This window comes from Rutidosis leptorrhynchoides, chromosome 9 (assembly GCF_046630445.1).
Source record: "Rutidosis leptorrhynchoides isolate AG116_Rl617_1_P2 chromosome 9, CSIRO_AGI_Rlap_v1, whole genome shotgun sequence".
Classification (NCBI taxonomy): Eukaryota; Viridiplantae; Streptophyta; class Magnoliopsida; order Asterales; family Asteraceae; genus Rutidosis; species Rutidosis leptorrhynchoides.
The window spans coordinates 132033812-132048120 of NC_092341.1; the positions used below are offsets into that span (position 1 = coordinate 132033812).

General features: G+C 32.2%; 3 protein-coding genes across 3 annotated transcripts; all 3 read left to right on the top strand.

Moving 5' to 3' along the window:
* The first annotated feature begins 770 nt into the window (after positions 1-770).
* LOC139868381 (uncharacterized) lies at positions 771-5463 on the top strand. The gene is made up of 11 exons (XM_071856715.1): positions 771-920; positions 1432-1576; positions 1840-1942; positions 2060-2153; positions 2246-2373; positions 2488-2632; positions 2729-2928; positions 3033-3315; positions 3446-3514; positions 3863-3943; positions 5245-5463. The coding sequence occupies exons 1-11, from the start codon at positions 771-773 to the stop codon at positions 5461-5463; spliced, it is 1617 nt and encodes a 538-aa protein (XP_071712816.1).
* A 14-nt stretch (positions 5464-5477) lies between these two features.
* On the top strand, positions 5478-12517 carry LOC139868382 (uncharacterized). The gene is made up of 13 exons (XM_071856716.1): positions 5478-5582; positions 5747-5867; positions 6381-6452; positions 7817-8068; positions 8385-8507; positions 8595-8828; positions 9013-9159; positions 9263-9707; positions 9834-10774; positions 10873-11030; positions 11211-11317; positions 11414-12057; positions 12435-12517. The coding sequence occupies exons 1-13, from the start codon at positions 5478-5480 to the stop codon at positions 12515-12517; spliced, it is 3432 nt and encodes a 1143-aa protein (XP_071712817.1).
* A 14-nt stretch (positions 12518-12531) lies between these two features.
* On the top strand, positions 12532-14109 carry LOC139868383 (uncharacterized). Its single transcript, XM_071856717.1, has one exon. It carries the CDS (start codon positions 12532-12534, stop codon positions 14107-14109), a length of 1578 nt encoding a protein of 525 aa, XP_071712818.1.
* Positions 14110-14309: the final 200 nt, after the last annotated feature.

The window sequence follows — 14309 nt, forward strand, 5'->3', positions numbered from 1 at the left end:
GTTCAATCGTCCGTATATCTTAGGGTTCTGTTAAACCGGCATCATCATCGTGTGTTTTCAAATAAAATCAACACAGGTTCGTTAGTTTCTTTTTTTCTTTCCAATTAGGGTTTGTTAACAATTATGTTTTGAAAAATTAGCACATATCCAAAAACTTATTATTTTACAATATTATCATCTCGGTTCATGATTGTTCTCACTCGATTTTGTTCTGTAACGCATTATTTAGTGTCAGATTTTCAGTCATTTTTTACATTTTTGTAATTAAATTATGATACAAATATTCATCGAATTGTGTTAAAAAGCTAATTTAGGTTACAAATTTTGATAACAATTTTGGATGTTGATATCGTCCATCATTTCCAGATATCACTGGGTTAAATGTATTCAATTTTATTTAGAATCAAGAACTATATGACCTAATATTATTTTGAAGATATCTCCATCAATTCCAGAAATCATTTGATTTTTTATTTACCATCATATTTTTTATTTTTTTCATTATCTTTTTTTATTAAAATAAAATAATTAAGATGAAATGGATAACTATCAACATTAAGTTTAAAATATACGGTTACTTAAATTAAGAAAGACACTCACCCACGAATTAGCACTTTTAGGAAACTAATTCCCTACAAATAAGCACCAAAAAAATCGACTCCAAATATAACTGCCAATTAGTTTTTTTAAACCACGCCTACATATACCCTTGATGTCATATAATTTTCTATACATTCACCACTTGAGTTCAATCATTTTCCTACTTAACAATGGAGCTAAAACTAACACCCTTTGCAGCCATCACCACTAAGAAACCAAACATCAACATCCGTTGCAAGTTGCTGAGTATTGAAACTTTCTCTAAACCCAATGTTGACAATGGTGCACCATATCTCGAAGTCATAGCTATTAATGAAAAGGTATCTTCATTGATTCAATATTATATGTTGTCGTTTACCTTTGATCATTAATCTTTCATTACAGTATGACTGCGCATACATTTTTTGGTATTCTATATAGCTACGTTAGTTGATTTTTAATTGTTAATGCATTCTTTACATGTCTGAAGTTTTATTATTAATTTTTGATGATATTTATCCACTCATGTTTTATAATTCTCCATTCTAACAAATATGAAATGATATATAGTTGTTATGTTAATTTTTATGTAAATATCACAACGCTATTCATATTTTTGGTGTCATTTGTTTCCTATGGCAGATTATTTGTAGATACATCATTCCTATATGATTAAAGTTGTTTGAATGCGTATTACTGCTATTATACTTACTTTTGTTGATTGTATGTGAAAACAAATTTAGATGTCTCACACTGTTTTCATATTTAGTCGTGTTGTTTTTTACTATGACATCATATGTTAAAACATGAATTTATTAGTATCTGATATTTCTTAACCCATAATATAAACAGGGAGATCGTATTTGTATCACACTAAAAAATCATATGAAAAAGAAACATGAAAATCTTCTGAAAGAACAAGAAGCTTATATTGTTCAGAACATTTACGTCCAAAACAATTTCAACATCAATAAGCTAAATCATTGGGTTCACAGTTGTAGATTGATGATCATTAACAAATCTTCTGTCCTACCTGTCCCTTTGAATGAATGAAGTGGCAACAATGGTTTCAGGTTCATTCCTTATGCTGATCTTTTAACATGTGCACTACCGGAAAAACATACTGCAGGTATCATATTTATTATTAAACCAACAACTAAATTGCATATCATGGTTCTTATTTAATTTCATCGGTCGGAGCCTATATAACTTACTAATCAATGTTTTTATAATTTCTGTCAACTTTAATTTTTGTTACAGATGTGATAGGAAAGGTTCAGTACTATTATCGGGAGCCCAAATCATATGGGTCCAATACCGATGAAAAGTCGAAATATATAAATCTTGAATTGAAGGACCTAGAGTAACATATTTTTTATTTCATTTTTTATTTTAGTCTACTATCTATTTATTACATTGCAATTTGTATTTTTCAAAAATGACCTGCTAAAAAAAAATTCATATGTATTTAAATTTATAGAGGTTCGGTTATTCGGTGTACTCTGTTTAGAGATTACATGGTTAAATTTCTCGGACATATGAAGATTGTTAAGGATGATGAGTGTGTTATATTGGTTATCTAGTTTGGCCGCACTAACAAATTCGGTAATGAGCTATTCTATACTATAATCAAGCTTGGTTTTATACCTCAACTATGTTTATAAAGTTTTATACTGAAATACAATTTCCAAACTCTAATGTTATTGTAGGGCACCTAACTGTGAGTACAGACTGGAATTTCACCAGGATATTCATCGACTCCGACTTATCCTGTATCGCTGATTTCAGAACTAGGTGATCTATTACTCATTAAATGATTCTTTACTTTAAAACAATATTATATACTGTTAACACATTATTTCACAATATCACCATTTCTAAATATTACACAACAAACCTTAATTACAGCATATTAGCAAACCACAACAATGAAGATTCAGAAGTTTCACTTGCACCTTCGATGATACCGTCTCTGACACACCCAACTAAGGATATTGACGAGTGGTTTGCTAAATCCACCTGTGTTACTTGTGATGACTTATCATTTGAAAGTGTAATTCCTACTCCCTTATATACTTGTTTAAGAATATGTGATTACACTCACACTCTAAACTTTAACAGAATTTATTAAGTTCTATTAACTTTGTAGCCTGGCTTTTATGTCATTTTGGCGGAAATCATTACGATAGAACCTGATATGCCATGGTGTTACATTTCGTGTAAGAAATGCCACAAGACAGCCAAACCAGTGTCAAAGGAAGTTGATTTGACTCTTGACATTGACCAACAGCTTGCATTGAAGCTTACGTGCTCTGGAACGTGTGGTGATAATCCCCAAGTTGCACTTAGGTTTGTCAAATAAATGTTTATATTACAACGATCATCATTAATATTCATGTAGTGTTACATCCTTACACTTTCACTGATATGACCTTATTTTCACTTATTAATAGATTTAAAGTCATTGTGCGTGTGGCCGATGACTATGACACTGCAACCTTGACTATTTTCGAGACGGTGGTGAATAAGTATGTGACAAAGTCAGCATATCTGCTTAAAAAGTCTCTCAAGGAAGATGATGATCAACCTGAAGAATTGGAAGCTCTATTAGGAAACACTCTTCTTTTCAGGTTGGAAATTACCGGGTATAATAAGAAGTACACTACATCAAACTACATTCTTAAAGATGTCACTACTGATGAGTCTTTCATTCAGAAGTACAAAGAACTGAACTTGGTAACTAATTAAACCCTCTAAACCGGCATTAATTATTAATTACTTAGGAAACAAGCATAAATATTGATGTAGCATATGTAGACATAAATTCATCATTGAAACAAACCCCATACAAATTTGTTACATGCAGATCCAGAAAGCCAAAAATGCATCCATAAGTGGTGTAGCTTCAACGTCGGATCAGTCACCTTCTGTGAAGGTATATGCTATCAATATAACACTTTTTATATTTTTTTGAACGTCAACTTGACAATGGTATATATTTTCATGTCAGACCGAGTCAACTCCAGATGCTTTCGATCAACGTCATGCGGTGGATCTTACAAGCAATACTGGATTTACTCCACCCTAGAAGGTTATCAAAAAAGAATTCAAGGAAAGCCCTCTTTCAGTGAAATCATCCTCCACGAAGCCTAAAAAACTTCAGATGGCGAACGATGAGTCTTAAGCTTTTACCACTTTAGGGTGGTTTTAGAATTTTTATGTTATTCAATAAATTTGCACCAAACATTATTCTGGATTTGTGGTTTGTTTGTTTTTTTTTCAGTTGGTGTTTCAACAGTTATTTGAAAACTGTGTTTTTTTTAAGATTTCAGATTCAACAATCTTCAATTGTGACTTCACTTTGGCATTATCATTTTTCAATGGTTTAATTTCTTTAAGTTGGTATGTCTACTTAATTTTACATTAAAAGTTTTCCCCTCCAAATACTTTAATATTCCTATTTAAATTAAATTAATAAATCGAAGTATTTGTTACACCCTCCACATAGAAATTTATTTTTTTCTCATTAAAAAGTAATATCTAATATTTATTACTATACGTATATTTTAGTTGTTTTTAAAAAAAAAAAAATTACAACACATTAAATTTTTTCAAAGGGACTTAAAAAATCAAACAGACAAACCAATATCAATTACTTAGTACTAAAATTTAAAACAACTTTCTATCCTCTATTTTAATTTTCACCAAAAAAAACATGTATTCTAATACTTTCCTTTTATTGACCTGTTTCATGAACTCAAAAAACATAACATATTAGTCGATAAGCCCGAATTTGTTTTTGATCCATTTATTAGGCCCAACAACTAAAAAAGAAAACCACTCATTTGCTTCGTTTGGACCCAATACCACTTTATACATTTACTCAAAACCACCTAGATCAACTACAAAATACATCCGATATCTTCTTCAACACACACACGCTACACAGAACCTGGAGATATCTTCAATCGAGGTATGAACATACTTTTTTTAGTTTATTTTTTTTTGTATTTTTTTGTTCTTTTGATTTTTTGTTCATCGGTTGCGAATGTATGTGTTGATCTTCTAAATCCTCGATTTAAAAATACACTTCTAACGCATGCAAACAACTGAATATGTTGATATTTATAACTGAAAATACTGATTAGGGTTTGTATTGCATCTATATAAAACTTACATAAACCGATTCTGTTGGTATTTACAACTGAATACTCTTTAGGGTTTGTATAACTATTCTGTTAACATTAGTTGTAACTTGTATTTTATTAGTAGAATCCGATTAGTAATTTGATAAATGCAGACATGTATGCAAGTTGTTTACTCTCAATTCAATTTATATTTGTTTTATTTGACAGATTTTCTAAATTTTTTATACCTGATGTAATACAAAACCTAATTACTATGCTTCCACATCAATTTATACCAACATACTCAACACGTTTACTGGTATCACATTTAAAACAAAGATTTAGCAAACATGTAATGTAGATGCTGTGAAATAACAAACGCTTAATTTCTGGCTTTAGACATATGCATTCCATTTTTCATCATTGTTATATACCCTTTATTACTGAAATTTTTTTGTGGATATATATACAACATATTATATTTACTTAATTTCATCTATAGCATGAATTTAACTACGAAAAGTTTATATCTATACAGATTATGCATACTACCAAACATTCTGGACCTCATACTAACAACATCAACAAACTGAAAGGAATTGCAGCTATGCCGATTACTAACAATGTTTCAACTGAAATGAAGAAAGGGACAACCTCAAAATCTCCACCCAACAAAAAAATAGAATGTGCTTCTGATAATCAATCCGATCAAAGTTCCAAGTCCAAGAAATTACTGCTGATGAGTACAACTAAATAGTCGATGCTTATTACATGGGAAATGTTAAAAAAGAAGATACTGATGATGATAGCAGTGACGACTCTGGAGAAGCCAAATTAGTTACCAAATGGGTCAAAGTCCCTGCCGGAAATACTTGGGTATGCTATTTAATTAAAAGCATTATTTCACTAATTGAATGTGATTTTATACTTCTTAATACTTAACTGTACAAGTACTTTTAATAATGTATACGAATGATAACTTATATACTTTACTATGGTGCAACGATTTTTATAACATAATTTTTTTACTTTGAATGTAGCGACTTCCAAAAGAATTTGTTCAGATTCCAAAATTGAAACCTGGAGGCAAATACAAATGTTGGGATGCTGATGATGATGTCTACATCTTTGGGTTAAGGAAGGACAAACATAAGAAGAAACGTAACTTATTTGTGTCCTCCGGGTGGACAAAGTTTATTCGAGAAAATGGCTATGAGTTTGGAGACGAAGTGTTGATGTCATTCAAATGAGATGAACGTGTCTTTGTTGTTCTACTTGAAAAATTCCACCACATACCGTTTCATCCGCACCTCGCAGCCTAATCACCAGCTTAAGTCAGGTTATGCATCCATGTTTTTTGAGTTACCTTTTGGGAATGGTAGTGTTGAATAAATCAGTGTCTTTTGTGTTAACTCATGTTATCTGATATGTATGTAATTGGCTACTATTATGTAATGCTGGTCTTTGTTAGTAAGAAAGTCAAACTATTTGTATTTGTATGCAAATTATGTAAATCTCTAATGTTTTTAATATGCATGATCTATATTACAAATGTTATTTCTGTTATAAATTTGTTAAAATTCTGTAACTTTACTTATATATCTATCTATATTTAAATCATACTGAAATTTATAGGTTATTTGTAATAATACTTATCTTTTTATGTTCTGACAGACCGTAAGGACGTGAAAGAAGTTGGTTGCATAGATAAAAAAATGTTAATTCGCCATCAACTAATTAACGATGGTTACAAAAAATATAATTATTTTTATGTATCATCCTTATATATACTTTTAACTTTTATAACCTTACATTGTACACATTAATGAAGATGAGTTAAATGTTGCTCATTACACATGTAATACCCATTTATGAGAAACATTTGCTAAAAATTTATGTGTATACAAACAATATGCACTTCTTCCTAATTTGGAATTGTGTATTGCTGGCCATATCCATCATACATTTAATCAATAATTAAATTTTTCCTTTTTTAAAAAATATGTTTTTTTTAGATTTATTCAAGTTTGTATGTTTAGAATCAACATACCATTGACACCAAGCCCACACTATTTGTCCCGTTAACATTCACAGCCCACCAGAATATACTTTTAAGATACAACTGCCGACCATTTTTCACAACTTCCAAATATTTGTGAATCGTATTTTTTGAATCACTTACTATTTGACCGCGTTTTGCAATATCATTCAAGATCCAGAATTTGATATATCGACCACAAACAACACAGGTAAAATTGGTCGAATCTTATAGTTTTATTGTGCAATTTTGTATATATGTCATAGAAGAATACATTTGTTGAAGATGAATTGCATTGCTGTTTATTAACTTTACATAATATTACTGAAACACATGTTTCTTTCAAATCACATAAGTTGATAACCCTAATTTTATTACAGCAACGACAAGAAAGTAGATCACTAACAATTTCGTTTTGCTCAAGATATAAAACAAGAAAGCAAACCATAATCTTAGCAGTTACATTTTTTTGTATTCGAAAATAAAATATCCACCTATATTTTTAACCTATTGAACCGAAATTGTTTAATCATCATGTTTGATATTCCATTCTACTTAAATGATATAAACACATACCATACATACTCATTCTGCTTTAACATTTCCATATAAATACCAATCAACTAAATAAAAAGTTTGCTTACAATGGTGCACAAAACTTTAGTTCAACACAAGCTAATAAATATGAACATACAATTCCCATACTATGAAATATTTACCAGTTCTAATTTATTATTCATTTTTGTATACGTATGTTCTGTTGCTAATAATCTGTTCCATTAAGTTTTTCATGGATCCTATAATATCAAACTTAAGTGGTATTTGTAATCAATTACAGCCAACAATGTGAAACAATTCTTCTGGGAAAGGGCATACAAGTAAAAGAGTGCCCCTCGCAGAAATTGATACTAATCAACCTTGTGTCGGAATCCAAAATGAAAGTGAAGGTACGATAATATGTTATTTTTTACTTTCTATTTTTCTCTTAACATGCTTTTGAATTATATATGATTATCAAAACTTGACTAGACAATGAATGTCTTTTTAATAAGTAACTTCACATTTGTCACAGTAATTGACCCCAAAGAAGCAAGGAAACGAAGGAAGGAAATTATCAACGATCGGAAAAGGCGTAGAAATTCTAATGTTGGTTTATATAAACAAGACACTTTTAAAAGAAACACATCAATTGTCAAAGGTAAGAAAACCATTGACTCCAACATCACAGCTCAAACAGGATCATCATATACGCCACCATCATTCTTATCAACTGCAAGTAAAGAAAATTTTCGCCCCTGTTTTCCTGTCAACATTGGTAATGCAAGTAATAACATGCATACCATCTTTCAACCGTTTACATCATCACCCATTCCCTTTCAATTATACCATAGTAAGTATTAAATTACATTACATTGTACAAATAATTTCATTGTTGTTAATGTTGAATTATGTTTACAGTTTTTTTTTTTACGCCATAACATCAATGAAATTTAAAATCATTAATGTAGCTCATTACCATAACATCTATTCATCACCGTATCCTGCTACATTCTAGAATTATAGTCAAGGTAAATTAAATGACATTAGTTATTTTATATTAACAAGGATTCACTTATTAACACCATCCTATTTCCTTTCAGGTAACAGTAATCAAACCACTCCACTGATAGAAAGAAAAAATATTAACAACCCATTGAGATATGAGTCAGCTTCAAATTATGCTAATAGAAGAACAAAAAAGGTTACAACAACCTCTATACAAGGTAAGGTTCTTTATGAGTTGACACCAGTTTTTTTTAATTGCATACTCATATACTATTTTTTTAATCTGTTATGTCATGAACATGCAGAATCATACATACGACAAAGTAAAACGAAGTCATCTATTTTACTTAAAGACTCTTCAACAGCATCAGCATCATCATCACAACCACTTCAGTATATGCCTAACTTGGAATCAACATCTCCTCTACTTTCAGTGACATCTGATGTTCTACAACCATCCACACCAGCTACCCAAAGAATTCATCCATTACGAGATATTTCTAATTCTTCCCCAACACCAGCTGCAATTAAATCTAAGAGTAAGTGTCTATGGTGGTCATAAATGATTTATTCTCAAACATATTATAAAAATCTCAATTATTTGGGTAATTGCTCATAATTAAACGTATCCAGCTACTAATTTATCTAAAAAAAAAAAAAATTTATTGTTTTATAATACACAATTCTATTTGTATATTAATTGATTATATCTGTTTTTAACAGCCGATCGATCTATAAGAATTGCAATAATGAAACAAAAGAAAACAAATAACTGTACTGGTCAGTTTAGACATGCACCTATACCATTTGATATGAACGATGAAGGTACATCCGGTGTTTCACAACCAAGAATACAAGGGATATCAAAAGGTTTGCAAATCATTTTTATATGCATTATCTAATTACGGTATCAAAATATTTTAATTATTAAATGTCATCAGTTCCTTCTCTGATATATGTCCTCTTTCCTCAGCATACTACGATGAAGGTGATTTATCTTTCACTTGCTCAGCTTGTGGAGCAAAATTATGGAAGAAAGAAACGAAACGCGGTGAAAATACTAAAGGTCTACGTGGTGCATTTTCCATGTGCTGTCTAAAAGGCAGGATTGAACTACCAGAATTCACAAAGTCACCACCTCAACTTTTAATGGATTTATACACCAATAAACATCCAAAGAGCAAACACTTTATAGAAAATGCCAGACAATACAATATGGTGTTTGCATTCACATCAATGGGTGAGAAGGTGGACAAAAGTATAAATAAAGGCAAAGGTCCATACGTCTTTCGGATTAAAGGTCAGAATTGTCATACAATGGGTGGTTTGGTTCCTTCTACCGGAAGGCCACCTAAATACTCACAACTGTATATCTATGACACAGCAAATGAAGCCCAAAACCGGACAAAAGCAATTGGGTAAAAATCAATATCGTATCTTTTTAACCTCGATTTAGTTTTTAAAATCTTTTTTCCTATTTTAAAATTTCGTATCATTATCAACATGATTTACTTTCATTAATGAACAATTTATTTCCACATTAGGGGCAAGGACAATAACCAACCATCAACGGCAAAAAATCAGCTTGACCCGCAACTTATACAAGAATTGATGGACCTTCTTGATGAGTGCAATCCTCTTGTGAAAGTTTATCGCATGGCGCGCGATCGCTTTGAGCAAACAAAAACTCCCAACTTTAAAATAAAGCTAATAGCCAGGCGAAGCACAGACGGTCGAAACTATAATCTACTAACAGTAGACAAGGTAGCCGCTTTGATAGTTGGAGATATAGACTTGAATTTTGATAAAAGGGATATAGTTGTGGACAGTCAATCAGAAGGTTTGCAAAGAATAAGTGAGCTCCACCCAAAGTATTTGGCATTACAGTATGCTCTTCTATTTGCTTATGCTGAAGATGGTTACCGGCCAAACATATACCATAGAGAAGTTGATGGTACAGAGTCAAGAAAGAGGAAAAAAGTCACCATGAGAGAATTTTTCGCATACAAAATTCAAGAAAGATCCGTGCCAACTTTGGTTCATATGGCAAGAAAGTTGCAACAACAACTATTGGTCGATGCGTACACAATGGTTGAGTCGCAAAGAATCTGGTACATTAGAAATGACAAACGAATTCAAAGGTCTGATACTTTCTCGAATTTGACACATGCTACACTTAATGGTGATGTTATAAATAGTATGTTGGGTACCAGATACAAATTTCCTGCCTCATTTACTGGAAGTGCACGATATATGATTAAAAACTATCGTGATGCTATGGCTTTGTGCCGTGTTTACGGTTATCTAGACCTCTTCATCACTTTCACATGTAACTCCAAATGGCCCGAGATCAGAAGAGCTTCGGAAGGTACATCCTTCAATCCTGAAGATAAACCTGCGTACCAAGCACGAGTTTTTAATATGAAACTTGATCGCTTGATTGAGGATATAAGGCGCAATAAAATTTTTGGAAGGGTAAAAGCTGGTAAGTAATTAATAATTTTTTATTACTTCACCTTTAAAATCATTATTTGTAATATTAATCACCTGTGTTGACTTACATTTGTTTCATACTTTTAACAGAACTTTATACTGTCGAGTTTCAAAAACGTGGATTACCACACATACATTTATGTCTTTTCTTTGATGAACGAGACAAACTTCCAGAACCGGAAGACATAGATGAATATATTTCAGCTGAAATACCTGATAAAGACGAAGATCCAGAACTTTATCAACTGGTGTCAGAATTAATGATACATGGTCCCTGTGGTGAAAATAATCCTAAACAAGTGTGCACTAACGATGACAAGAAATGCACGAAAAAATTTCCAAAGCCTTTTGCTAACAAAACGAGTGTTGACACTAATGGTTATCCTATTTATAGACGATGAGACAATGGCATAAAAGTTACTAAACAGGGTCATGATTTGGACAACGGATATGTTATCCCATATAATGCAAAGCTTGTTAAAAAATATCAAGCACACATCAACGTAGAATGGTGCAACCAAGTGGGAGCCATCAGGTATTTATTTAAATACATCCATAAGGGTAACGATAAGGTTACAACAGGAGTATGCAATGAAGATACGGATGAAATAAAACAATACTATGACTGCAGATACGTTTCATCATGTGAGGCTGTTTGGAGAATTTTGTCTTTTGATATAAACCATCGAAATCCTACAGTCATACGTTTACCTTTTCACTTGCCAGACCAGCATTCCATTATATTTGATAAAAACGATTTGATCGAAACCGTACTGGATGAGCCATCAGTTAACACATCTCAGTTTCTCGAATGGATGAAGTGTAATCAAGTCAACGAATACGCCAGACAGTTGACTTATGTCGAATCTCCTACCAAGTTTGTTTGGAACAAAGATACAAGACTATGGACAACAAGGAAAAGAGATACAAGTTCAATAGGTCGTATTCACCACGTATCGCCTTCGACCGGTGAACTTTTTTACCTCAGAATTTTACTGAATAAAGTTAAAAGTAAAAAGTGTTACGAAGATATAAGGACGGTAAATGGTGTGCTTTGTCCAAATTTTAAAGCTACTTGCTATGAAATGGGATTGTTAGACGACGATCAAGAATACATCGATGCCATCAAAGACACAAGTACTTGGGGATCAGGGGTTTTTGTTCGTAATTTTTTTGCTCAACTACTACTTTCAGAAAGTTTAAGTAGACCAGAATACGTGATCGAACAAACATTTGAATATTTGTCTGCAGATATCATTCACCAAAGCATATCAGGTAATCCATTATTTAATTAACATTAGTGGTTGCATTACAATTGTTAAAAGATTTTTATTTAAAGCTATGCTACACCTTTAATTTTTCTGTTTTAATCTTCTACATAATAACCACACTACAAACAAACAAACTAACCAAAAAAAGGCAACAATCTATATCACATGTATTAGGAAACGAAGTAAAAAAAATGATTGCAAAAAAAAAAATAAAAAAAAATAGAACTTGTATATCTCAGAAACTTTTTAAAATCAATTTACCATCATGTATTATTATTGGCCATATTTCTTAATATGTACATGTTACATCAATTTCTTCAGATGTTTTAGGTGTTTCCTTTATATTCTTTCTAATCAATACAAATTTGTAATATACTGCAGCTGTTCAACCAACAACAGAGATGCTTCAAAACATAATATTGGATGACATAGAAAAACATCTTCAGCATAACGGTAAGGTTTAAAGAACTACTCTTCAATGCCGATGCCTACCGGTACAAATTTAAATTTGTCTGGTAACCAGCTCATCATAGATGAACTATCGTACAATATGCCAGCACTGGAAGCCAAACATTTGGAGCTTATTGCTAAACTAAATGTAGACCAGAAGAACGCATATGATACGATAAAAAATGCAGTAGAAGCTGAAAATGGGGGTGTTTTCTTTTTATACGGATACGGTGGAACTGGAAAAACTTTCTTATGGAAAACTTTGTCAGCTGCTTTTAGAAGTAAAGGTCAAATTGTCATCAATGTTGCTTCCAGTGGTATAGCCGCTTTATTGTTAACTGGTGGAAGAACTGCACATTCTCGGTTTGCAATTCTTATTGATCCAACCGATGAATCTTTTTGTCGCATCTTGCCCAACAGTAACCTCGCTGCATTGATAAGAAGGGCTAAGTTGATTATATGGGATGAAGCACCAATGGTTAAAAGGATTTGTGTTGAAACTATGGATTGTTCATTTCGTGACATATGCAGAACTATTAATCCAGATAACATTGACAAACCGTTCGGAGGTAAGGTTGTCGTCTTTGGTGGTGATTTCAGACAAGTATTACCTGTTATAACTCAAGGCAAAAGAGAGGATATTGTGAACGCATCACTTAACTCATCGTACATATGGGATCATGTAACTGTTCTGAAGCTAACAATTAATATGCGTCTTTCATCAGTTCCTTTAGGTACTTCTCGAGAACAGAAAAAAATGGAAGATATAAGAAAGTTCGCAAACTGGTTGCTAAACATTGGTGATGGTAATGTTAATCCAACAGATGATGGAATTTCTGATGTGGAAATGCCCGAAGATGTATTAATAAATAATGTCCACGATCCAATTGGATCAATTATAGCTTCTATCTATCCAGATTATCTTCAAAACCTTGGAAATCCAACCTACTACCAAGAACGTGCTATTCTTGCTCCAACACACGAATACGTTAATGTCATAAACGATAGGATGATGGAATCACTGGATGGCGAAGCACGGACATATTTAAGCTCGGACAACATATGTCATTCTTCTAGAGATGCAGACTTTAATAGGGAGTTGTATACAATAGACTATTTGAACAGCATCAGAATTGGTGGATTACCTAAACATGCTCTAACACTGAAAGTTGGAGTACCTGTTACGCTTCTTAGGAACATTGATCAATCGGGTGGACTGTGCAACGCCACCAGGTTGCAGGTCATTGAACTATGTGACAAGGTTATTAAAGCTAAAATTTTGACAGGTACACATGTTGGGAAACTTACAGCTATTTCAAGGATGTTAATTGTACCTTCAGACAAACGAATTCCGTTTAGATTTCAAAGGAGGCAGTTTCCGGTAGCGGTATGCTTTGCTATGACTATCAACAAGAGCCAAGGACAATCATTATCGAATGTTGGTTTATTCCTACCGAAACCGATATTCAGTCATGGTCAATTATATGTTGCTTTGTCGAGGGTGACTTCCAAAGAGGGTTTAAAGGTCTTAATTTTGAACAAAGACAACGAGTTATCGAATACAACAAAAAACGTAGTATTCAAAGAGGTGTTGCAGCACCTATAAAGGCAAGTCATCAATTTATTAAAATTAGTGTTCATATTTGCAGATTCCATTACTGTGTGTTTGTTTGTAATTTTTAATTTTGTACTCTTTTTTTTATATATATTTTGCAGACTGGAATGCATTACGAAAGTGAAGACTGTAGAACATTATTGGTTGACATACACTTATGAAAGTGATTTCCTTACTGTTTTTGGTTTATC

Coding starts and splice junctions, on each gene's coding strand:
- LOC139868381 (XM_071856715.1), top strand. CDS start 771: ATGGAGCTAAAACTAACACCCTTTGCAGCCATCACCACTAAGAAACCA. Junction 921..1,431: donor TCATAGCTATTAATGAAAAG/GTATCTTCATTG, acceptor TAATATAAACAG/GGAGATCGTATTTGTATCAC. Junction 3,515..3,862: donor ATCAGTCACCTTCTGTGAAG/GTATATGCTATC, acceptor TTTTTTTTTCAG/TTGGTGTTTCAACAGTTATT.
- LOC139868382 (XM_071856716.1), top strand. CDS start 5,478: ATGGGAAATGTTAAAAAAGAAGATACTGATGATGATAGCAGTGACGAC. Junction 8,069..8,384: donor TGTCAACATTGGTAATGCAA/GTAATAACATGC, acceptor ATTTCCTTTCAG/GTAACAGTAATCAAACCACT. Junction 10,775..10,872: donor TTTTGGAAGGGTAAAAGCTG/GTAAGTAATTAA, acceptor TACTTTTAACAG/AACTTTATACTGTCGAGTTT.
- LOC139868383 (XM_071856717.1), top strand. CDS start 12,532: ATGCCGATGCCTACCGGTACAAATTTAAATTTGTCTGGTAACCAGCTC.